The sequence below is a fragment of the Monodon monoceros genome, unplaced genomic scaffold (genome assembly GCF_005190385.1).
Source record: "Monodon monoceros isolate NGI ecotype Baffin Bay Population unplaced genomic scaffold, NGI_Narwhal_1 Super_Scaffold_3, whole genome shotgun sequence".
In the NCBI taxonomy this organism is placed as follows: Eukaryota; Metazoa; Chordata; class Mammalia; order Artiodactyla; family Monodontidae; genus Monodon; species Monodon monoceros.
In genome coordinates this window covers 62,597,826-62,612,647 of record NW_021703780.1, presented here as the reverse complement: position 1 = coordinate 62,612,647, position 14,822 = coordinate 62,597,826, and the positions used below count along the sequence as shown (strand labels likewise).

The following is a 14,822-nucleotide window of genomic DNA, read 5'->3' as shown; positions in this document are numbered from 1 at the left end:
TTCCCTGCTGGGCACCCACCCAACCTCTCCCTCTCACCTTTTCCACCTCGGCCTCGGACACGAGCATGACAATGACTGACACTTTCTGCTCATGCACCATGAGCCAGAAGTCGGCAGCTGTGCCAGGCAGGGGGGCCTGGGTGGCCACCAAAGGTGGGCAGTACGGTGAGAGCCCCTCCACGCGGCTGGCATTGATGTAGTCGTCCTTGCCCGAGCGCAGCACCACACGGTTGCTGTCGTAGGGCATGACATCCTGGTGCCGGTTCTTCAGCGAGTAGCAGCGGGCGATGGCGATGGAACGGCCACGGGCATCATGCTCCTGTGCGTCTTGTAGCTCCCGCCAGATAGCGTCCAGAGCCCCTGCATCGCCCAGCTGGCCCCGAAAGGCCTCCAGCTCCTGCTGCAACTGCTGCAGCCTCTCCGGGTGCTCATAGGGGTCCTGCTCGATCAGCCGCAGGGCCTGTGGCCGCCGGCCCTCAGCCGCATCCACCTTAGTAGGCTGCAGCAGGGGCTGCCCACCCCCAGGAGGCTGAGCGCCTCCATGCTGACTCTCAGGGCTGGAGGAGAGCAGATCTGCACTCGCAGCGCCTCGGCGCAGACACACGGCTGGCTCTGCTGCAGGGGGCCGAGGAGGGACGGGGCCGGGCCCCGGTGATGGGGCAGGTGAAGGCACCAGGTGGGGAGTGGGGGCGGGCTGGCTGGCAGGCGGAGGGCCTCGAATGGAGAGTGCGGGGGCCTGGGGGCCCAGGGGCCTGGGGGAAGGGGCAGGACCATATGCCAGGGTGGGATGGGGAGGCTGAGGGGGCCCAGGGCTGGGGAAAGGCAGCACCCCTGAGTGGGGGGGCAGAGGGTCCTGAGAGGGGCCTGGGTAGAGCTGGGTATGCAGGGTGGGCGGTGGCTGCCCCAGGACACCAGGCTGAGGGGCAAAGGGATAGGGGGTCTGTGGGGGTACCAGTCCTGAAGGCTGGGGTGGGAAGAGGTGCGGATGCTGGAGTGGAAGGGGCTGCTGGGGAGGCTGGGGCCCAAACACTGCTCGTGTGGGATGAGGCTGGGGCCCAGTCCTCGGAGCTGAAAAACCTGTGGGCATCCCAGGAGAAAAGTGGTGCTGGGCTGGGGGAGCTGCGAGCGGTGGCTTGGCCCCCATCGGGTAGGTGTAGGGCACGGGCAGTGGCTGGGGGGGCGGCCCCGGAAAGCGGGGCCGGGGAGGAGCAGGGGCAGGGTTTGGCCGTGGTGCCGTGTGGCTGGAGATGGGGGCCTGGACGCTATCTACTGTGGTGGTGGCTGGCCGAATCCCCACGGCCAACTCAGGGCCCGAGAACTGGGGAGGTGGGGCTGAGGGCAGGCCTGCAGCTGGTGGGGTGGGCCCGGGCCCCACCCCCCCATAGGGACTGCTCACCATGCCATGCTGCGGCGAGGATCGCGGCACGAGGCCCAGCTCTGGTGTGTAGGCCCCGGCTGTGTAAAGAGCAGGTCCAGGTGCCATGGCCACCACAGGGTGCCCTAGGGCCTGGGGGGCCCTGGGCTGCAACATCTGGGTGGGGCCCGAGTAGGTACCAGGCGGTAAGGCGCCTGAGAGATAGTGGGGTCCTGGGCCTGCAGAGCTGGGGAAGGGGCCGGGGGGGAAGTGGAGTGGGGCAGCGGCCCCCAGGAAGGTGTCGGGGGGCAGGCTGCGCAGCTCCTCAGGCAGGTCCCCGGCCTCCACTGCCTCGCCCTCCTCCCTGCGGGGCAGCAGCGGCTTTGGGGCCGTGGGCCGTGGCGGCGGCTTCTTCTTCAGCTCCCTGTAGGACGAGGTAGGGAAGAAGCGGAGCCACACCATCCCCTCAGCCCGACCTCGGTCTCGGCTGCAGCCGCACCCCAGCCCCGGGGCCACACTCACCTGTCCAGGAGCTGCTGGCGGGCTGCCTCGCGGGCCTGGCAGGTGGACTGTGCCCGTTCGAGGAGAGCAGCCACCTTGCTCTCCAGGTCTGCATAGAAGTCCTTGCCCTCCTGGGACTTCTTCATCAGGTCCTCATAGGCTTCATAGGAGGCCACCAGGGTCTGCAGCGTGGAGTTCCACCTGGCGGGCAGAAGGGCGGGCAGGAGGTGAGTAACTGGAGCCCAGCTCTGGGCAGGACTGGGTAGAGGCACAGGGCCAGACACTGACTTTTGGTCCAGTTCACTGAGCACCCGCCGCACAGATGCGTACTGCACGTTGGCCTCTGTCAGTGCCCGGAGAATGTTGTCCTGGGCGGCCAGGTTCTGCTCCAGGTACACCCTCAGCTGATCATACTTCTTCAGCTGCTCCTCAAACAGCTTCTAAGGGAGTGTGTTGGGGCGTGGAGGACAGACACTCAGGGCCTCACCACCTAAGGGTGGAGCCTAGAGTCAGCCCCTGCATACTGCTCACCCAGCCCCACCTTTATCTCTGAGTGGTCTGTGGTAACCAGTGACGCCGTGATGTCATCCTTCTGGATAAGCTCACGCAGCTGCTGCTCCAGCGACACACGCTGGTCCCGCATCTCCTGCACCTTGGCCAGGATGCGCTTCAGGTTCTGCAGCACTGCCTTGTCCTCTGGGAGCGGCAGTGGTCAGTGAGGCCAGAGAAAACCCCAGCGCCAAGCCTCTCTCCATGGGGACAGGAAGGGGGCTCACCTGGGGTGAGGGCTGGCGTGGGCAGGGCAGCCCGGACCTGGTCCAGAGGCCCACTGAGCAGGCGCAGGTTGCCAACATGCAGATTCATGGCACGGTGCAGCTCGCTGTTGGTGAAGGAGGCCTTCTCATGGACCTCCATGTACTTGGCCCATTCTCGCCTCACCTCTGCCAGCTCGGCCTTGGAGACAGCCGTGCTGGCCCCTGCCTGGCTCACTGCCTCCTGCATCTTCTGCTCTAGCAGCTCATCCTCCTCCAGCAGATCCCTGATGTCCTTCAGGGAGGCCTCCACATCCGTGAACACACCTGACAGCACTGGGGGCATGTTTAGAGGAGGCGGGGTCAGCTCCTGTGGCAGGCAGACCAGGCATCCAATCTGGCCCATCCCCCAGGCGACAGAACCGCCCCCTCAGTCAGGCTTGTGTGCAGCCCAGTGCTGGCTGAGCAGGGCAGACAGAGGGCACACAGGGTGCGGTAGTTCACTGAAGTGTGCAGCGGGAGCTCTGACAGGTGCTGGGAGAGGTGAAAACCTCTATCCTCGGTCAACAAGGGACACAGAGAAGGCCGCAGCAGATGACTCCCACGTTCCCGCCCTCCACCTGCTTGCTTCTCCTCCTCACTCACCTTGCATGGACTGGACGAGGTTCCTGACAGTGTCGGGCCGGACGCTGAGAGCCGCACACTTCTCCATGAGCTGAGGTGGGATGTGGCTGTAGGCATCAAGGTTGTCCACTGTCTCAGGATCCAGCTGCATTGAATCCATGAACTGGCTGTTGAGGGGCAACAGGACCAGGTGGGTGCTGGCTCAACCCCTCAGCTACACAAGAAGCCCACTAGGGCAAGCTCCCACCACTGAAGCAAGGTCTGAGGTCCTAGCAGACAACAAATCAGCATCCCAACTGCCACCACAGAACATGCCCAGGGCACTGCTGAAAACAGTGGGACATCCTCCTCTCAAGGTGCGTGACTCTCAACTTACAAATCTCAACTTACAAAGCATACAAGACCCTGGGCAGGGAGGGCGCAGCCAGGAGGCCTGCTGGTGCCAACAGACCTTTCATTTACTCCTCTCCCTGTCGCAGGCAGCACTGGGGATCCCCCAGAGGTCTGGTGTGTACCCTCCATGCCTCCCACCCAAGCCCTGCACTCACTCCAGGACCTCATTCTTGTCCTCAATCTTGGCCACCATCTCCCGAAGCAGCTTGGCCTTCTCCTCACTGCAGGAGAAGTGACAGCAATTTGCTGGAAGCCCGTGTCTGCTGAGATACTCCAACCCACCCTGGGCTAATAGGGCCTGCCTATCCTGCCCACCTGTACAGCGACGAGGCTTCATGGGCAGCCATGGGTACCAGTTTGGTGAAGATGTCAGGGCCCGTAACAGCTGGGTCTGTGGGGTTCACTGGTAAGGGCTTCACCAAGGGGGCACCTGGGAGGGGTGAGGAAGAATCGTGGAGACTAGGCCCACTCGAACCTCGACTGCCTCTCTTCTGTCCCATCTTCATCCCCTACCCCAATCCTCGGCCTCCCCTCAGCTTCAGACCTTTTACAGGCTGAAGGGTGTCCAGTGCTGGGACAGCCTCGTGGTAGATGAAATCATTGTCCTTCTTGGCAGAATTGTATCTGGGGGTCAGGAGAAGGAGGAATGGGGAGTCTTGAGTGATCAGCAGGGATCCAGGACCTAGCCTCCCACATGGGCCACTACTCTCTGCCCCTGGTGGCTTCCTCCCAACGATGCAGGCAAAAGGCCAAGACCCTTCCTAACAAGAAGGAACCAGGGCCACCCCGAACCCCAGAAACTCACTTTCCCCCAATGACGTCCATAGTGAAGCGAAGTGCGTCTTGCACAGTGTCAGGCTGGCCCTGTAGGGTAGGGATGGGGGTGCTCAGTGCCAACCACAGCCAGTGCCAGGACACCCCTCAGCCCCAGCAGGCTTGCTCCTTGTCTTCCCAGGCTCCGAGGGGCAGCCAGGCTCTTCCTCATCTTTACCTTGGCCAGCTTGATGGCTTCATTGAGCTTGTCCAGGGCACTCTGGAAGTACGCGACCTGCGGGGGACAGAGACCAGTCCGTCCTTCCCTGCTTGGACCCTACTCCTTCTGCCACCCCAACCCCCACCGAGCCTGTCTGGCCATCAGGTGACCCATCAGAAGACAAGGAGCTGAGGAGGTAGCCACGCGCCAGCCCAGCCAACAGCACCACGCTTAGCGTCTACCTTCCAGCTCCACCCCACAGCCTACATCTCCCACCAACCATCCCCTGAGGGGAGCCTGCTGCGCCTCCTCCGTCCCCTGGGGATGAAGGCTGCACAGATGGGACAACACATGAGGAACACCAGGTCTACAGCGGTGGGGGGGGAGGGGGGCAGCCAGGGATGTGGGGGTGAGGGACAGAAGAAGGGTCCCCACGAGGATCTGACTAACAAGGCTGGGACCAGTCCAGAGTCCCCTCCTTGCCACGTCTCACTCACCCGCTCTCCAAACTTCTGCTGCTCCTCAGCCTGCTTCCCCATGTGCAGCTGGGAAAGAAGAGATGTCACTACTTACTTCCTGAGCTACGGCAACTCAGCCCAGCCCAGCCCTGGTGGCCACAGTGCCCTCACATGAGCCACAGCCGCAAAGTAGTAGATCTTCATCTGTACCAGCTTCTTCCAGTCCTTCTGGATCCGGCCCAGCAGTGAGGCGGTATCGGGGTTCTCCAAGGCCCGGCACGCCTCCTTGTAGTAATCCACCACCTAGAAGCCAGGACAGGGCTATAGTTGGGGATCGGGAGTAAACCAAAAGCCTGGCATCCGTCCCTTGTGGGCCACCGTCTATCCCTGTCCCTACCTGTGCACTGATGCGAGCCACCAGAAAGCTCTTCCTGTTGTCCAACATGGACTTCTCCAGAAGGCACTCCTGAGCCTGGCCCTGGAAGAGCAGATGGAGATGCACTCCATTCCTCACCGGCACAGACCACACGGATGCCCTCTCCGCCCAGCCTCCCGCACTCCAAGCAGCACAGCCCTGCTCCTGATCCACCTGGGGCTCAAAAGATCAAAGCCCAGGCCTCTACTTGTCCCTCACTGCCATGTGCACAGGACCTCTAGGATCCAGCCCTAACCGTGCCCGGCCCTGGATTCAACTCGGCCCCAACAAGGGCGTCTCCTCACCAGCATGAGGTTGACATTGAGAGTGAGGATCTGCCGGCTCATGTCAACGCTGTAGGCGTGAGGGAAGTGCTCACGCAGGTAGGCAAAGGCACCTGCTGCGCACTGGAAGTGAGTGCAGGAGACCTTCATGCCCTGGGAGAGAACAGGGGAGGATGCCAGAAGCAGAGCCACAGAGCTGCCGGTGTCCACTCCACGGGGCGGGATTCACACTCTGGAGGCTGACAACACTCAGCACCCCTCCCTGGTTCTGTCCTACGACCCACCCACTGCCCCTACCCTCCTCACCTCCTCAGACATGCGCTTGTCCATGGCCCCCAGCATGGAGTGCAGCGCCCCTGGGGAGGCACAGAACACGGGATCAGGGCTAGCCTGGGGCTGCTGGTGTCACCCATGATCAGGACAACAGGGGTCTGGGGCAGTTGGTCCAAGGACACCAAAGCTGGAGTAAATGGGGTCTCGGTCTCTGGCTCTGCACCAGGCAGGGATGGGGTGGAAGGGAAGGGGCTCCTGCCATCCACAGCCCTCAGCCTACAAGTCCAGTCTCAGAGCCTCAGGGATTGCCTACACAGGACTCGGGGCTCCCCAGGCTGAGGCTGAGCCATCAGGGTTGACGGCAAGGCCAGTCTACGCCAGCCTTGTTCTCCTCCTGCTGGAAGCAACCCAAGCCACAAGGGGGGCCGGGATCTGTCCAGTCAGAAAAGAGAGGCCACCCCTCTGGGCCGGAGCACACTAGCAACACCATGTGGCAGCCAGCCTAGTAGAGCCTCTCCCCAGCAGGCTGGCTCCCTGTGGGCCAGAAGAGAGGCACCAGTGGAGCTGTGGGAAGGCAGGGGGAGGGTCAGAATCCAGGTGTCTTCCTTCCATCAGCCCACTGCCCTTGTGGCCTCCTGCTGAGCTGAGATGGGGTGGGCAGGGCTGGGAGGTAGGGCCATGGGGAAGGGGTTAGGTAGCTCACCAAGGTTGTAGAGAATGCAGGCCTGCTCATACTTGATGTCTTCATGGGCCACAGACTTGCCTGAGAAGATCTCAGTCCTGTGGACAGGCCACCCCAGTCATTTCGAGTGAAGGAGCTGGTGAAGCGACCCGCCACCCCCAGCGCAGTGTCGGATGGGAGGGAGGCCTGGGGAGACCACACCAAGCCACTCCCCATGTTGTGTAGCAAGGAAAAGAAAGCGGGGGGCGGGGGAAGAGGGGCATCCCCACTGCCCAGACACCCCTGGGCTGTCCCAGGCAACCTCCAGGCTCCCCCCAGCCCTGCCAGCTCTCACCAGGTGACAGAAACAGCGGCCTCCTGGCCTGAGCCCATGGGGACCCGACTCTGCAGGTAGTGGAGCTGGCCCAGGTACTTGCGGAGGACACTGCAGCCCTCAAAGTCCCGTGGAACACGAACAGCATTCTGGGGGATGGATGGGAGAAGCAGGCCTCCTGTCATTTGGAGTAGAAGACAGGCAGGGCTGTCCACCCACAAATGCCCAGGAAATAATCGGGGCTGGGGGACTGCAAGTCTAAGGGACCCAAAGAAAGCCCGCAGCTACCTGTAGTCATTCAACAACCATCCTACCAGCCAGGACTGTTGGACTGAATCATTCCCACTTTTCCAGGAGGCAGTTTAAAACATGCATTAAAAATTTAAATGTACTTAATGTTTGACCCACAGCTCTGTATCTAAAAATATACAGTAAGAAATCCAGAAAAGCAAATGCTTGGATGAGCATGCAAGGATATTTATCACAACATTAACAGGGCCAAATACTGGATGCCACCAAAACTTCCATTAAAGAGGATTAAATAAATTACGTCAAGGCTACCCACAAAAGAGAATACTCTGCAGCCATGAAAACTGAAGACAAGGATCTCTACTGATATGTTAAGACGTCCATAACACATTTATTGTTGGGGGGAAAAAAGCGTGTAACAGATGAGCAACATAATTTCATTTTTATAAAATCATATGGAAATTGATATCAACTAGGTATATAAACAGAGAGAAAAAAATCTAGACAGTTAAGTGATTATCCCTGGATAGTAGGGTTTAAGTAATTTATCTTATCCTATACATGCATACAGAGACATATTTGATTCTTTATATTGCTTATGTATTCTTTTATATGAACAATTTTCAATTTTTATAGTAAGCAATAAACCTAGTCCCATTTGGGGAAAAAACAAAACAAAGTGAACCCTCTGCTCAAACAAACGGAAGAAGAGACAGTTTGCCCTCCAAGAAGCAGGTGCACAAAGAGTGGAGGGGCTAGAATCGCTGTGCATACCCTAACCCCACCTGCTGGAGCGACCAGAGAGCCCCACACCAGGGTTCCAGCAGCCGAGGGGCCCAGTAGAGAGCTGCTGGGCACCAGCTAGAAGAAATCCTCTAGGGGACTTCCCTGGTGGTGCAGTGGTTCAGACTCCGCGCTCCCAATGCAGGGGTTGGGGGCACAGGTTCGATCCCTGGTGGGGGAACTAAGATCCTGCATGCTGCTCAGCACACCGTCCCCCCCACCAAAAAAAAAAAAAAAAACCCTCTAGGACAAGACACTCCAGAGCTGGGCTCTGAGCCTTCTGTCTGGGATGCTCAGAAGGGATGCGGATACCCTGTGGGACATCAGGGGAGGAAGAGTCTAGCACTGGTCCACTCAACACCACTTCCCAGCAGTGTCTTGGGGGACCATCTCCCCTCTGGGCCTCAGTCTCCTCTTTCAACAGGAATGCTAAGCTCCCTCTCTGCCCTCTACAATGCCCACTGCAAGGATAAGGCGTGTCACAGCCATACTGCTGAGGTGCCACCTCGAGGGGCCTATCCCATAGGCCAAGGCTTCTCATATAGTCATTCTTATCATTCCCCTCCCCATCATACTTCCACCATAATGAAATGGCACTTAACGTTTTCCATTTTTTAAAGTGGAGCCACATCCTAAGCAGTTAACATCTCTAAAATAATAGGTATGATGTGCTAGCTATACATTTTTAAAATACTAAAGAATATACAAAAAAGTTTTTAAATGTTTGTCTTTGTACTTCCTAAAACCATCTTTGGGAAACAATGGAAGCAACCCTCCCTCCAGGTCATGGAGATTCACCTGCACCCTTTAATCCAACCAAGAATGCAGCTGCTTCTTGTCCCACCCTGGCCTGTCACACTCTGAGGAACTGCTTGTGGTAGGAGTAGAACAGAACAGGGGAGTCTGAAAACAAGCCCGGCCGCCACACCACACCCACTCCCCCACCCTCCAACAACCCCCTCACCACCTCTGTCAGTTTAATTCCCTGTGATCACAGAACCAAAAATTTATTCCAGAGTAACTGAAAAGTCTTCTTAAAGAATTACTTCAGGGCTTCCCTGGTGGCGCAGTGGTTAAGAATCCGCCTGCCAATGCAGGGGACACGGTTTCGAGCCCTGGCCTGGGAAGATCCCACATGCCGAGGAGCAACTAAGCCCGTGTGCCACATCTACTGAGCGTGCGCTCTAGAGCCCGCAAGCCACAACTACTGAGCCCACGTGCCACAACTACTGAAGCCCACGTGCCTAGAGCCCACGCTCCGCAACAAGAGAAGCCACCGCAATGAGAAGCCCGCGCACCGCAACAAAGAGTAGCCCCCGCTCACCGTAACTAGAGAAACCCAGCGCGCAGCAACGAAGACCCAACTCAGCCAAAAATTCAATATAAAATAAATAAATAAAATTAAAAAAAATAATTACTTCAGGCCCAGTTTTATAGATGAGGAAACTGAGCCCCAGATCAGGAAAAGAGAATTGCCTACAGATTTCCAGATTATATCCACCTTCCATTTCCACTGCAAATCAATGAGTTATGGTAAAAGGTTAACTTGACTTATGCTGTCTCTGCTTTCTACATCTCTGTGCTTTCATAAATTTCCTGTAATTCACTAAAAACTGGACCAGTGTTCTAAAACTTCTGTAACAGTTCATTTAGTTACTCTATTTTATTTTCACTTTATACATTGCTGAATCTGGGAGTTTTCTTGATCTGATAATTTTTTTTTCACTGAAATAATTATTATCAGCGTTCTATGTAAGAAAGTTTGTTCTGTGGTTTCACTGAAGAAACACTGACCTAGTCCAACTCCCACACTCTTTCAGTGAGTAACTCAAGCCCCAGGAAGGGGAAAGTGACTATCCTGATGTCCTTCTGTGAGCTGTCTGTGCTGGGAATAGCCTCAGATCTGGAGCATTCTTGGGGTTGGCTCTCTCCAGCCCACTGCTCTGTGCAGGCTGCCTGCCCTACACCATAAAGGATCTGCCTCAGAAGAGGCTTTGGAGCTGGGTGACAATGCTCCCTCGAGGGTGTTTTGTGTGCATGTGCAACTGTGTGCACAAAACAATGGTAGTCTGAGGGGTTAAGATTATCTCATTAGTTTTCAAACTCTTCAAACAAAATCTTTTTTTTAAAAATTTAATTTACACGGAGTATTCTGGGAAGGTAGCAGAGTAGGAAGCACCAGAAATCTGTCTCCCCACATAGACAACAAATGCACTGGCAGCATCTGTCTGATGTAACTGTTCTAGAACTCCTGGAGTCTACTGAGGACTTGCAAATGTGCAGAGGAATGTTTGGATAAATTTTGGTGAATTTCAGCCCTTAGCACAATCGCAGCTACCCAGTGCCCATCCCTGTGCAGGCAGCCTTGCATGTGTTCCTGGAGCGGCTTGCACACTCAGCCTGTGGGAGCCAGGGTGGGCAATGAGGACGCTGTCCTCCAAATATCAGGGATCTGCTCTGATCAGGGCTGATCGCGCTGCTTCTGATCTCAGAGGTGCAAAGAGGCGGCGGACACTGTTGTTACACCTCCCCCTGCTGTTGCACTCCTCCTCTGGCTGAAGTGACTTCAAGGGGATTTAAAGCACCAGTGCTTCTCCCCCCTCATCCCTTCATTTTTCTCTTTTTCTCCTTTTGGGAGCCAGATATTGAGGACTATTGGACTCAAAAGCAACCACATATTCAGAGGAAGTTAGACAGTCACCATGCATACCCAGGGGAAGGCAAAGGCTCAAAAAAGACCTGAGAAGACTTTAAGTCCACACCTCAGACTGATTCTTGGCACAGAGACAGCCTACAACACTCCAAACAAACAAACAAACAAACAGCAAACCCTGGGAAAAGGGGAGATTCTGATTTCCAGAGTCACCACATCATTAGATTCAAATGTCCGGTTTTCAACAACAAAAATACAACACATATAAAGAAACAGGAAAATATGACTCATTTAAAGGGACAAAAACAAACAAACAAACAAACTGTTCCTGAAAAAGATGTGATGACAGCTCTACTAGATAAACAACTGTCTTAAAGGTACTCAAAGAACTAAAGGAAGATGCGGAAAAAAGTCAAGAAAACGACATAGAGAACAAAATGGAAATATCAACGAGACAGAAAACTTAAAAAGAAACCAAAAAGAAATTCTGAAGCTGAAAAGTACAATAACTGAGTTGAAAAATTCACTAGAGTGATTCAAAGGCAGATTTGAGTAGGTAAATGAAACCATCAGTGAAATCAAAGCTAGGACAATTGAGGGGACTTCCCTGGTGGTCCAGTGGGTAAGACTCTGCGCTCTCAATGCCGGGGGGCCTGGGTTTGATCCCTGGTCGGGGAACTAGATTCTGCATGCAAGCCACAACTAAGAGTTCACATGCCACGACTAAGAAGCCCACATGCCGCAACTAAGAGTCCGCGTGCCGCAACTAAGACCTGGCACAGCCTAAATAAATATTTTTTTTAAAAAAAGTCTAGGACAACTGAAATGATCAAGTCTAAGGAACAGAAAGAAAAATTATTGAAGTGAACAGAGCCTAAGGGACCTGTGCGACACCATCAAACAGATCAACATACACATTGTGGAAGTCCCAGAAGAAGAAAGAGAGAAAGGGGCAGAGAGAATATGTGAAGAAATAATGGCAAAAAATTTTCCAAATTTGACTAAAGACATGAAATATAAACATCCAAGAAGCTATTGAACTTTAAGTAAAATGAACTCAGAGACCCACACCAAGAAAAAATTATAATCAAACTGTTGAAAGACAAAGAGAACCTGGGAAGCAGCACAAGAGAAGTGACTCATCAAATACAAGGAATCCTCAATGGGATTATCAGCAGATTTCTCATCAGAAACTTTGGAGAACTGAAGGCAGTAGGTTGATATATTCCAAGTGCTAAAAGAAAAACACTGTCAACCAAAAATCCTACATCTGGCAAAACTGAGGAGAAATCCTTCAAAACTGAGGAGAAATCAAAAGACATTCCCAGCTAAACAAAAACTGAGGGAACTCACCACCACTAGATCTGCCCTACAAGAAATGCTAAAAGGAGTCCTATAGACTGAAATAAAAGGACACCTGATAGTAACTTGAAGCCATATGAAGAAGTCAAGATCCCGGTAAAGGCACGCTGTACATGGGCAATTATATAAGCTAATATTATTATAACACTGGTGTGTGACTCCACCTTTTGTTTTCTACATAAGAGGCTAATAGTTTTTAAAAATTCAATTTACACACAGTAGTCTTTAAAGAATACATCTTTAGCATATATAAACATACCAATTAATTATACCTGCTTTGGGGGGAAGATACAATCTCCTACACTTTGAAATTATAAATAAAAATTTTATTTAAATCCTCTTTTGTTATTCAAATAGAAACAGTTGTTTTTAACTACTTTCAAACAGAGTAGCAAATGAGATAATTCACCTTTCTGACAATTTTTTCTTCCTCTTAAGAACAGTGTCACCTTCTTTAAAAGGCAGGTAAGTTCCTCTACTTCAACATAATAAAGGCTATATATGAAAAGCCCTTGGCTAACATCATACCAAGTTAGTGAAAGACTGAAAACTTTTCCTCTCACACAAGAAACAAGACGACAAGGATGCCCACATCAACCACTTGTATTATCACAGTACTGGAAGTTCCAGCCAGAGCAATCAGGCAAGAAAAAGAAATAAAAGGCATCCAAATTAGAAAGGAAAAAGCAAAATTATCTCTTTTCACAGACATGAACTCATATGTAAAAATACCCTTAGAGATTGCACCAAAAAAATCTGTTAAAATTAATCAATGAATTCAGTGAAGTTGCAGGATACAGAATCAATACACAAAAATCACAATTAAAGAAAAATTTTTTTTGAATTTCAAGTCCAATAGCATCAAAAAGAATAAATTACTTAGAAGTAAAATTAACCAAGAAGGCCAAAGACTTGCATAGAGAAAACTACAAAACTTTGCTGAAAGAAATTAAAGACATAAATAAATGGAAAGTTATCCGATACTCATGTATTAAAAGACTTAATATTGTTAAGGTGGCAAGCCTCCCTAAAGTGATAGTTTTTGGATTTTACTTTTTTACAGATTCAGTGCAATCCACATCAAAATCCCAATGGCATTTTTTGCAGAAATAGAAAAATCCATCCAAATATTCATATAGAATCTCAAGGGACCCCCCCCAAATAGCCAAAACAATCTTGAAAAAGAAGAACAAAACTGGAGATCCCACAATTCCTCATTTCAAAACCTATTACAAAGCTATAATAATCAAAACAGTTTGGTACTGGCATAAAGACATATGGACCAATGGAGTAAAAGAGAGTGCCCAGAAATAAACCCTCAAATATATGGTGTTATGGACTGAATAATGCCCCCCCTCACCAATTCATACTAAAGTCCTAACTCCCAGTATCTCCGAATGTGACTGTATTTTAGGAGATAGAGCCTTAAAGAGGTAATTACAGTGAAATGAGGTCCTAGAGGTGGGCCCTAATCCAATATGACTGTTGTCCTTCTACAGATATACATAGAGGGACAACCATGTGAAGATACAGGGAGAAGATGGTCATCCACAAGTCAAAGAAAGAATCCTTAGAAGAAGTCAGCTTTGCCAACACCTTGATCTCAGACTACTAGCCTCTACAACTGTGAGAAGATAAATTTCTGTTGTTTAAGCCAGCAGTCTAGGGTACTTGGTTATGGCAGCCAGAGCAAACTAATACACATAGTGAAATGATTTTTGACAGGGGTGGCAAGACCATTCAATGGGGGACAGTCTTTTCAATTTATGGTGCTGGGAAAACTAAATATCTACATGCAGAAGAGTGAAGCTGGAAACTTTCTTTACACCATTTACAAAAATAAACTCAAAATGGAGCAAAGACCTAAATATAAGAGCTGAAACTATAAAACTCTTAGAAGAAATAAAAGGGAAAATCTTCATGGCATTGAATTTGGCAATGATTTCTTGGATGTGACTTGAAGAGCACAAGCAACAACAAAAAAATTGTAAACTGGACTACATCAAAATTTAAAACTTCTGAGCATCAAAAGGACACAACCAACAAAGTAAAAAGGCAACCCATGGAATGGAAGAAAATATTTGCAAATCATATATCTGATAAGTGGTTAATATCCAGAATATATGAAGAACTCCTACAACTTAACAGAAACTCGATTCAAAAATGGATAAAAAGGGACTTCCCTGGTAGCGCAGTGGTTAAGAATCTGCCTGCCAATGCAGGGGACACGGGTTCGATCCCTGGTCTGGGAAGATCCCACATGCCGCGGAGCAACCAAGCCCATGCACCACAACTACAGAGCCTGTGCTCTAGAGCCCGAGAGCCACAACTACTGAGCCCACGTGCCACAACTACTGAAGCCCACGTGCCTGGAGCCCATGTTCTGCAACAAGAGAAGCCACTGCAATAAGAAGCCTGTGCACCACAACTAGAGAAAGTCCACGCACAGCAACGAAGACCCAACACAGCCAAAACAAAAATGGATAAAGGGGATCAGAATCAAGATGGTGGAATAGTAGGACATGGAACGTATCTCTTCCCACAAATACATCAAGAATACGTTTACAGATGGAACAATTCTCACACAACACCTACTGAACACTAGCAGAAGACCTCAAACACCTGAAAGGACAAGAAAGATCGCCATGTAACTGGGTACGGCAAAAGGAAAAAAAAATAAAGAGGAAGCAGATGGGTCCTGCACCCCTAGGAGGGAGCTGAAGGAGAGAGGTTCCCACACCCTGGGAAGTCCC

The 14,822-nt window shown here is 51.9% G+C and overlaps 1 protein-coding gene across 1 annotated transcript in view; it reads right to left on the bottom strand.

Moving 5' to 3' along the window:
• PTPN23 (protein tyrosine phosphatase non-receptor type 23) overlaps positions 1 to 14,822 on the bottom strand; it is a 38,900-nt gene that overhangs the window by 1,619 nt on the left and 22,459 nt on the right. Inside the window, exons 3-20 of the mRNA XM_029242132.1 lie at positions 7,044 to 7,171; positions 6,731 to 6,807; positions 6,061 to 6,110; positions 5,776 to 5,907; positions 5,453 to 5,533; positions 5,227 to 5,358; positions 5,095 to 5,142; positions 4,616 to 4,672; positions 4,430 to 4,488; positions 4,169 to 4,248; positions 3,940 to 4,054; positions 3,780 to 3,845; positions 3,253 to 3,398; positions 2,632 to 2,943; positions 2,397 to 2,551; positions 2,144 to 2,295; positions 1,877 to 2,056; positions 38 to 1,778 (exon numbers count right to left, since the gene is read on the bottom strand). Of these exons, the coding sequence (XP_029097965.1) occupies positions 38 to 1,778; positions 1,877 to 2,056; positions 2,144 to 2,295; positions 2,397 to 2,551; positions 2,632 to 2,943; positions 3,253 to 3,398; positions 3,780 to 3,845; positions 3,940 to 4,054; positions 4,169 to 4,248; positions 4,430 to 4,488; positions 4,616 to 4,672; positions 5,095 to 5,142; positions 5,227 to 5,358; positions 5,453 to 5,533; positions 5,776 to 5,907; positions 6,061 to 6,110; positions 6,731 to 6,807; positions 7,044 to 7,171 (3,711 nt within the window). The remainder of the gene's footprint in view (positions 1 to 37; positions 1,779 to 1,876; positions 2,057 to 2,143; positions 2,296 to 2,396; positions 2,552 to 2,631; positions 2,944 to 3,252; positions 3,399 to 3,779; positions 3,846 to 3,939; positions 4,055 to 4,168; positions 4,249 to 4,429; positions 4,489 to 4,615; positions 4,673 to 5,094; positions 5,143 to 5,226; positions 5,359 to 5,452; positions 5,534 to 5,775; positions 5,908 to 6,060; positions 6,111 to 6,730; positions 6,808 to 7,043; positions 7,172 to 14,822) is intronic.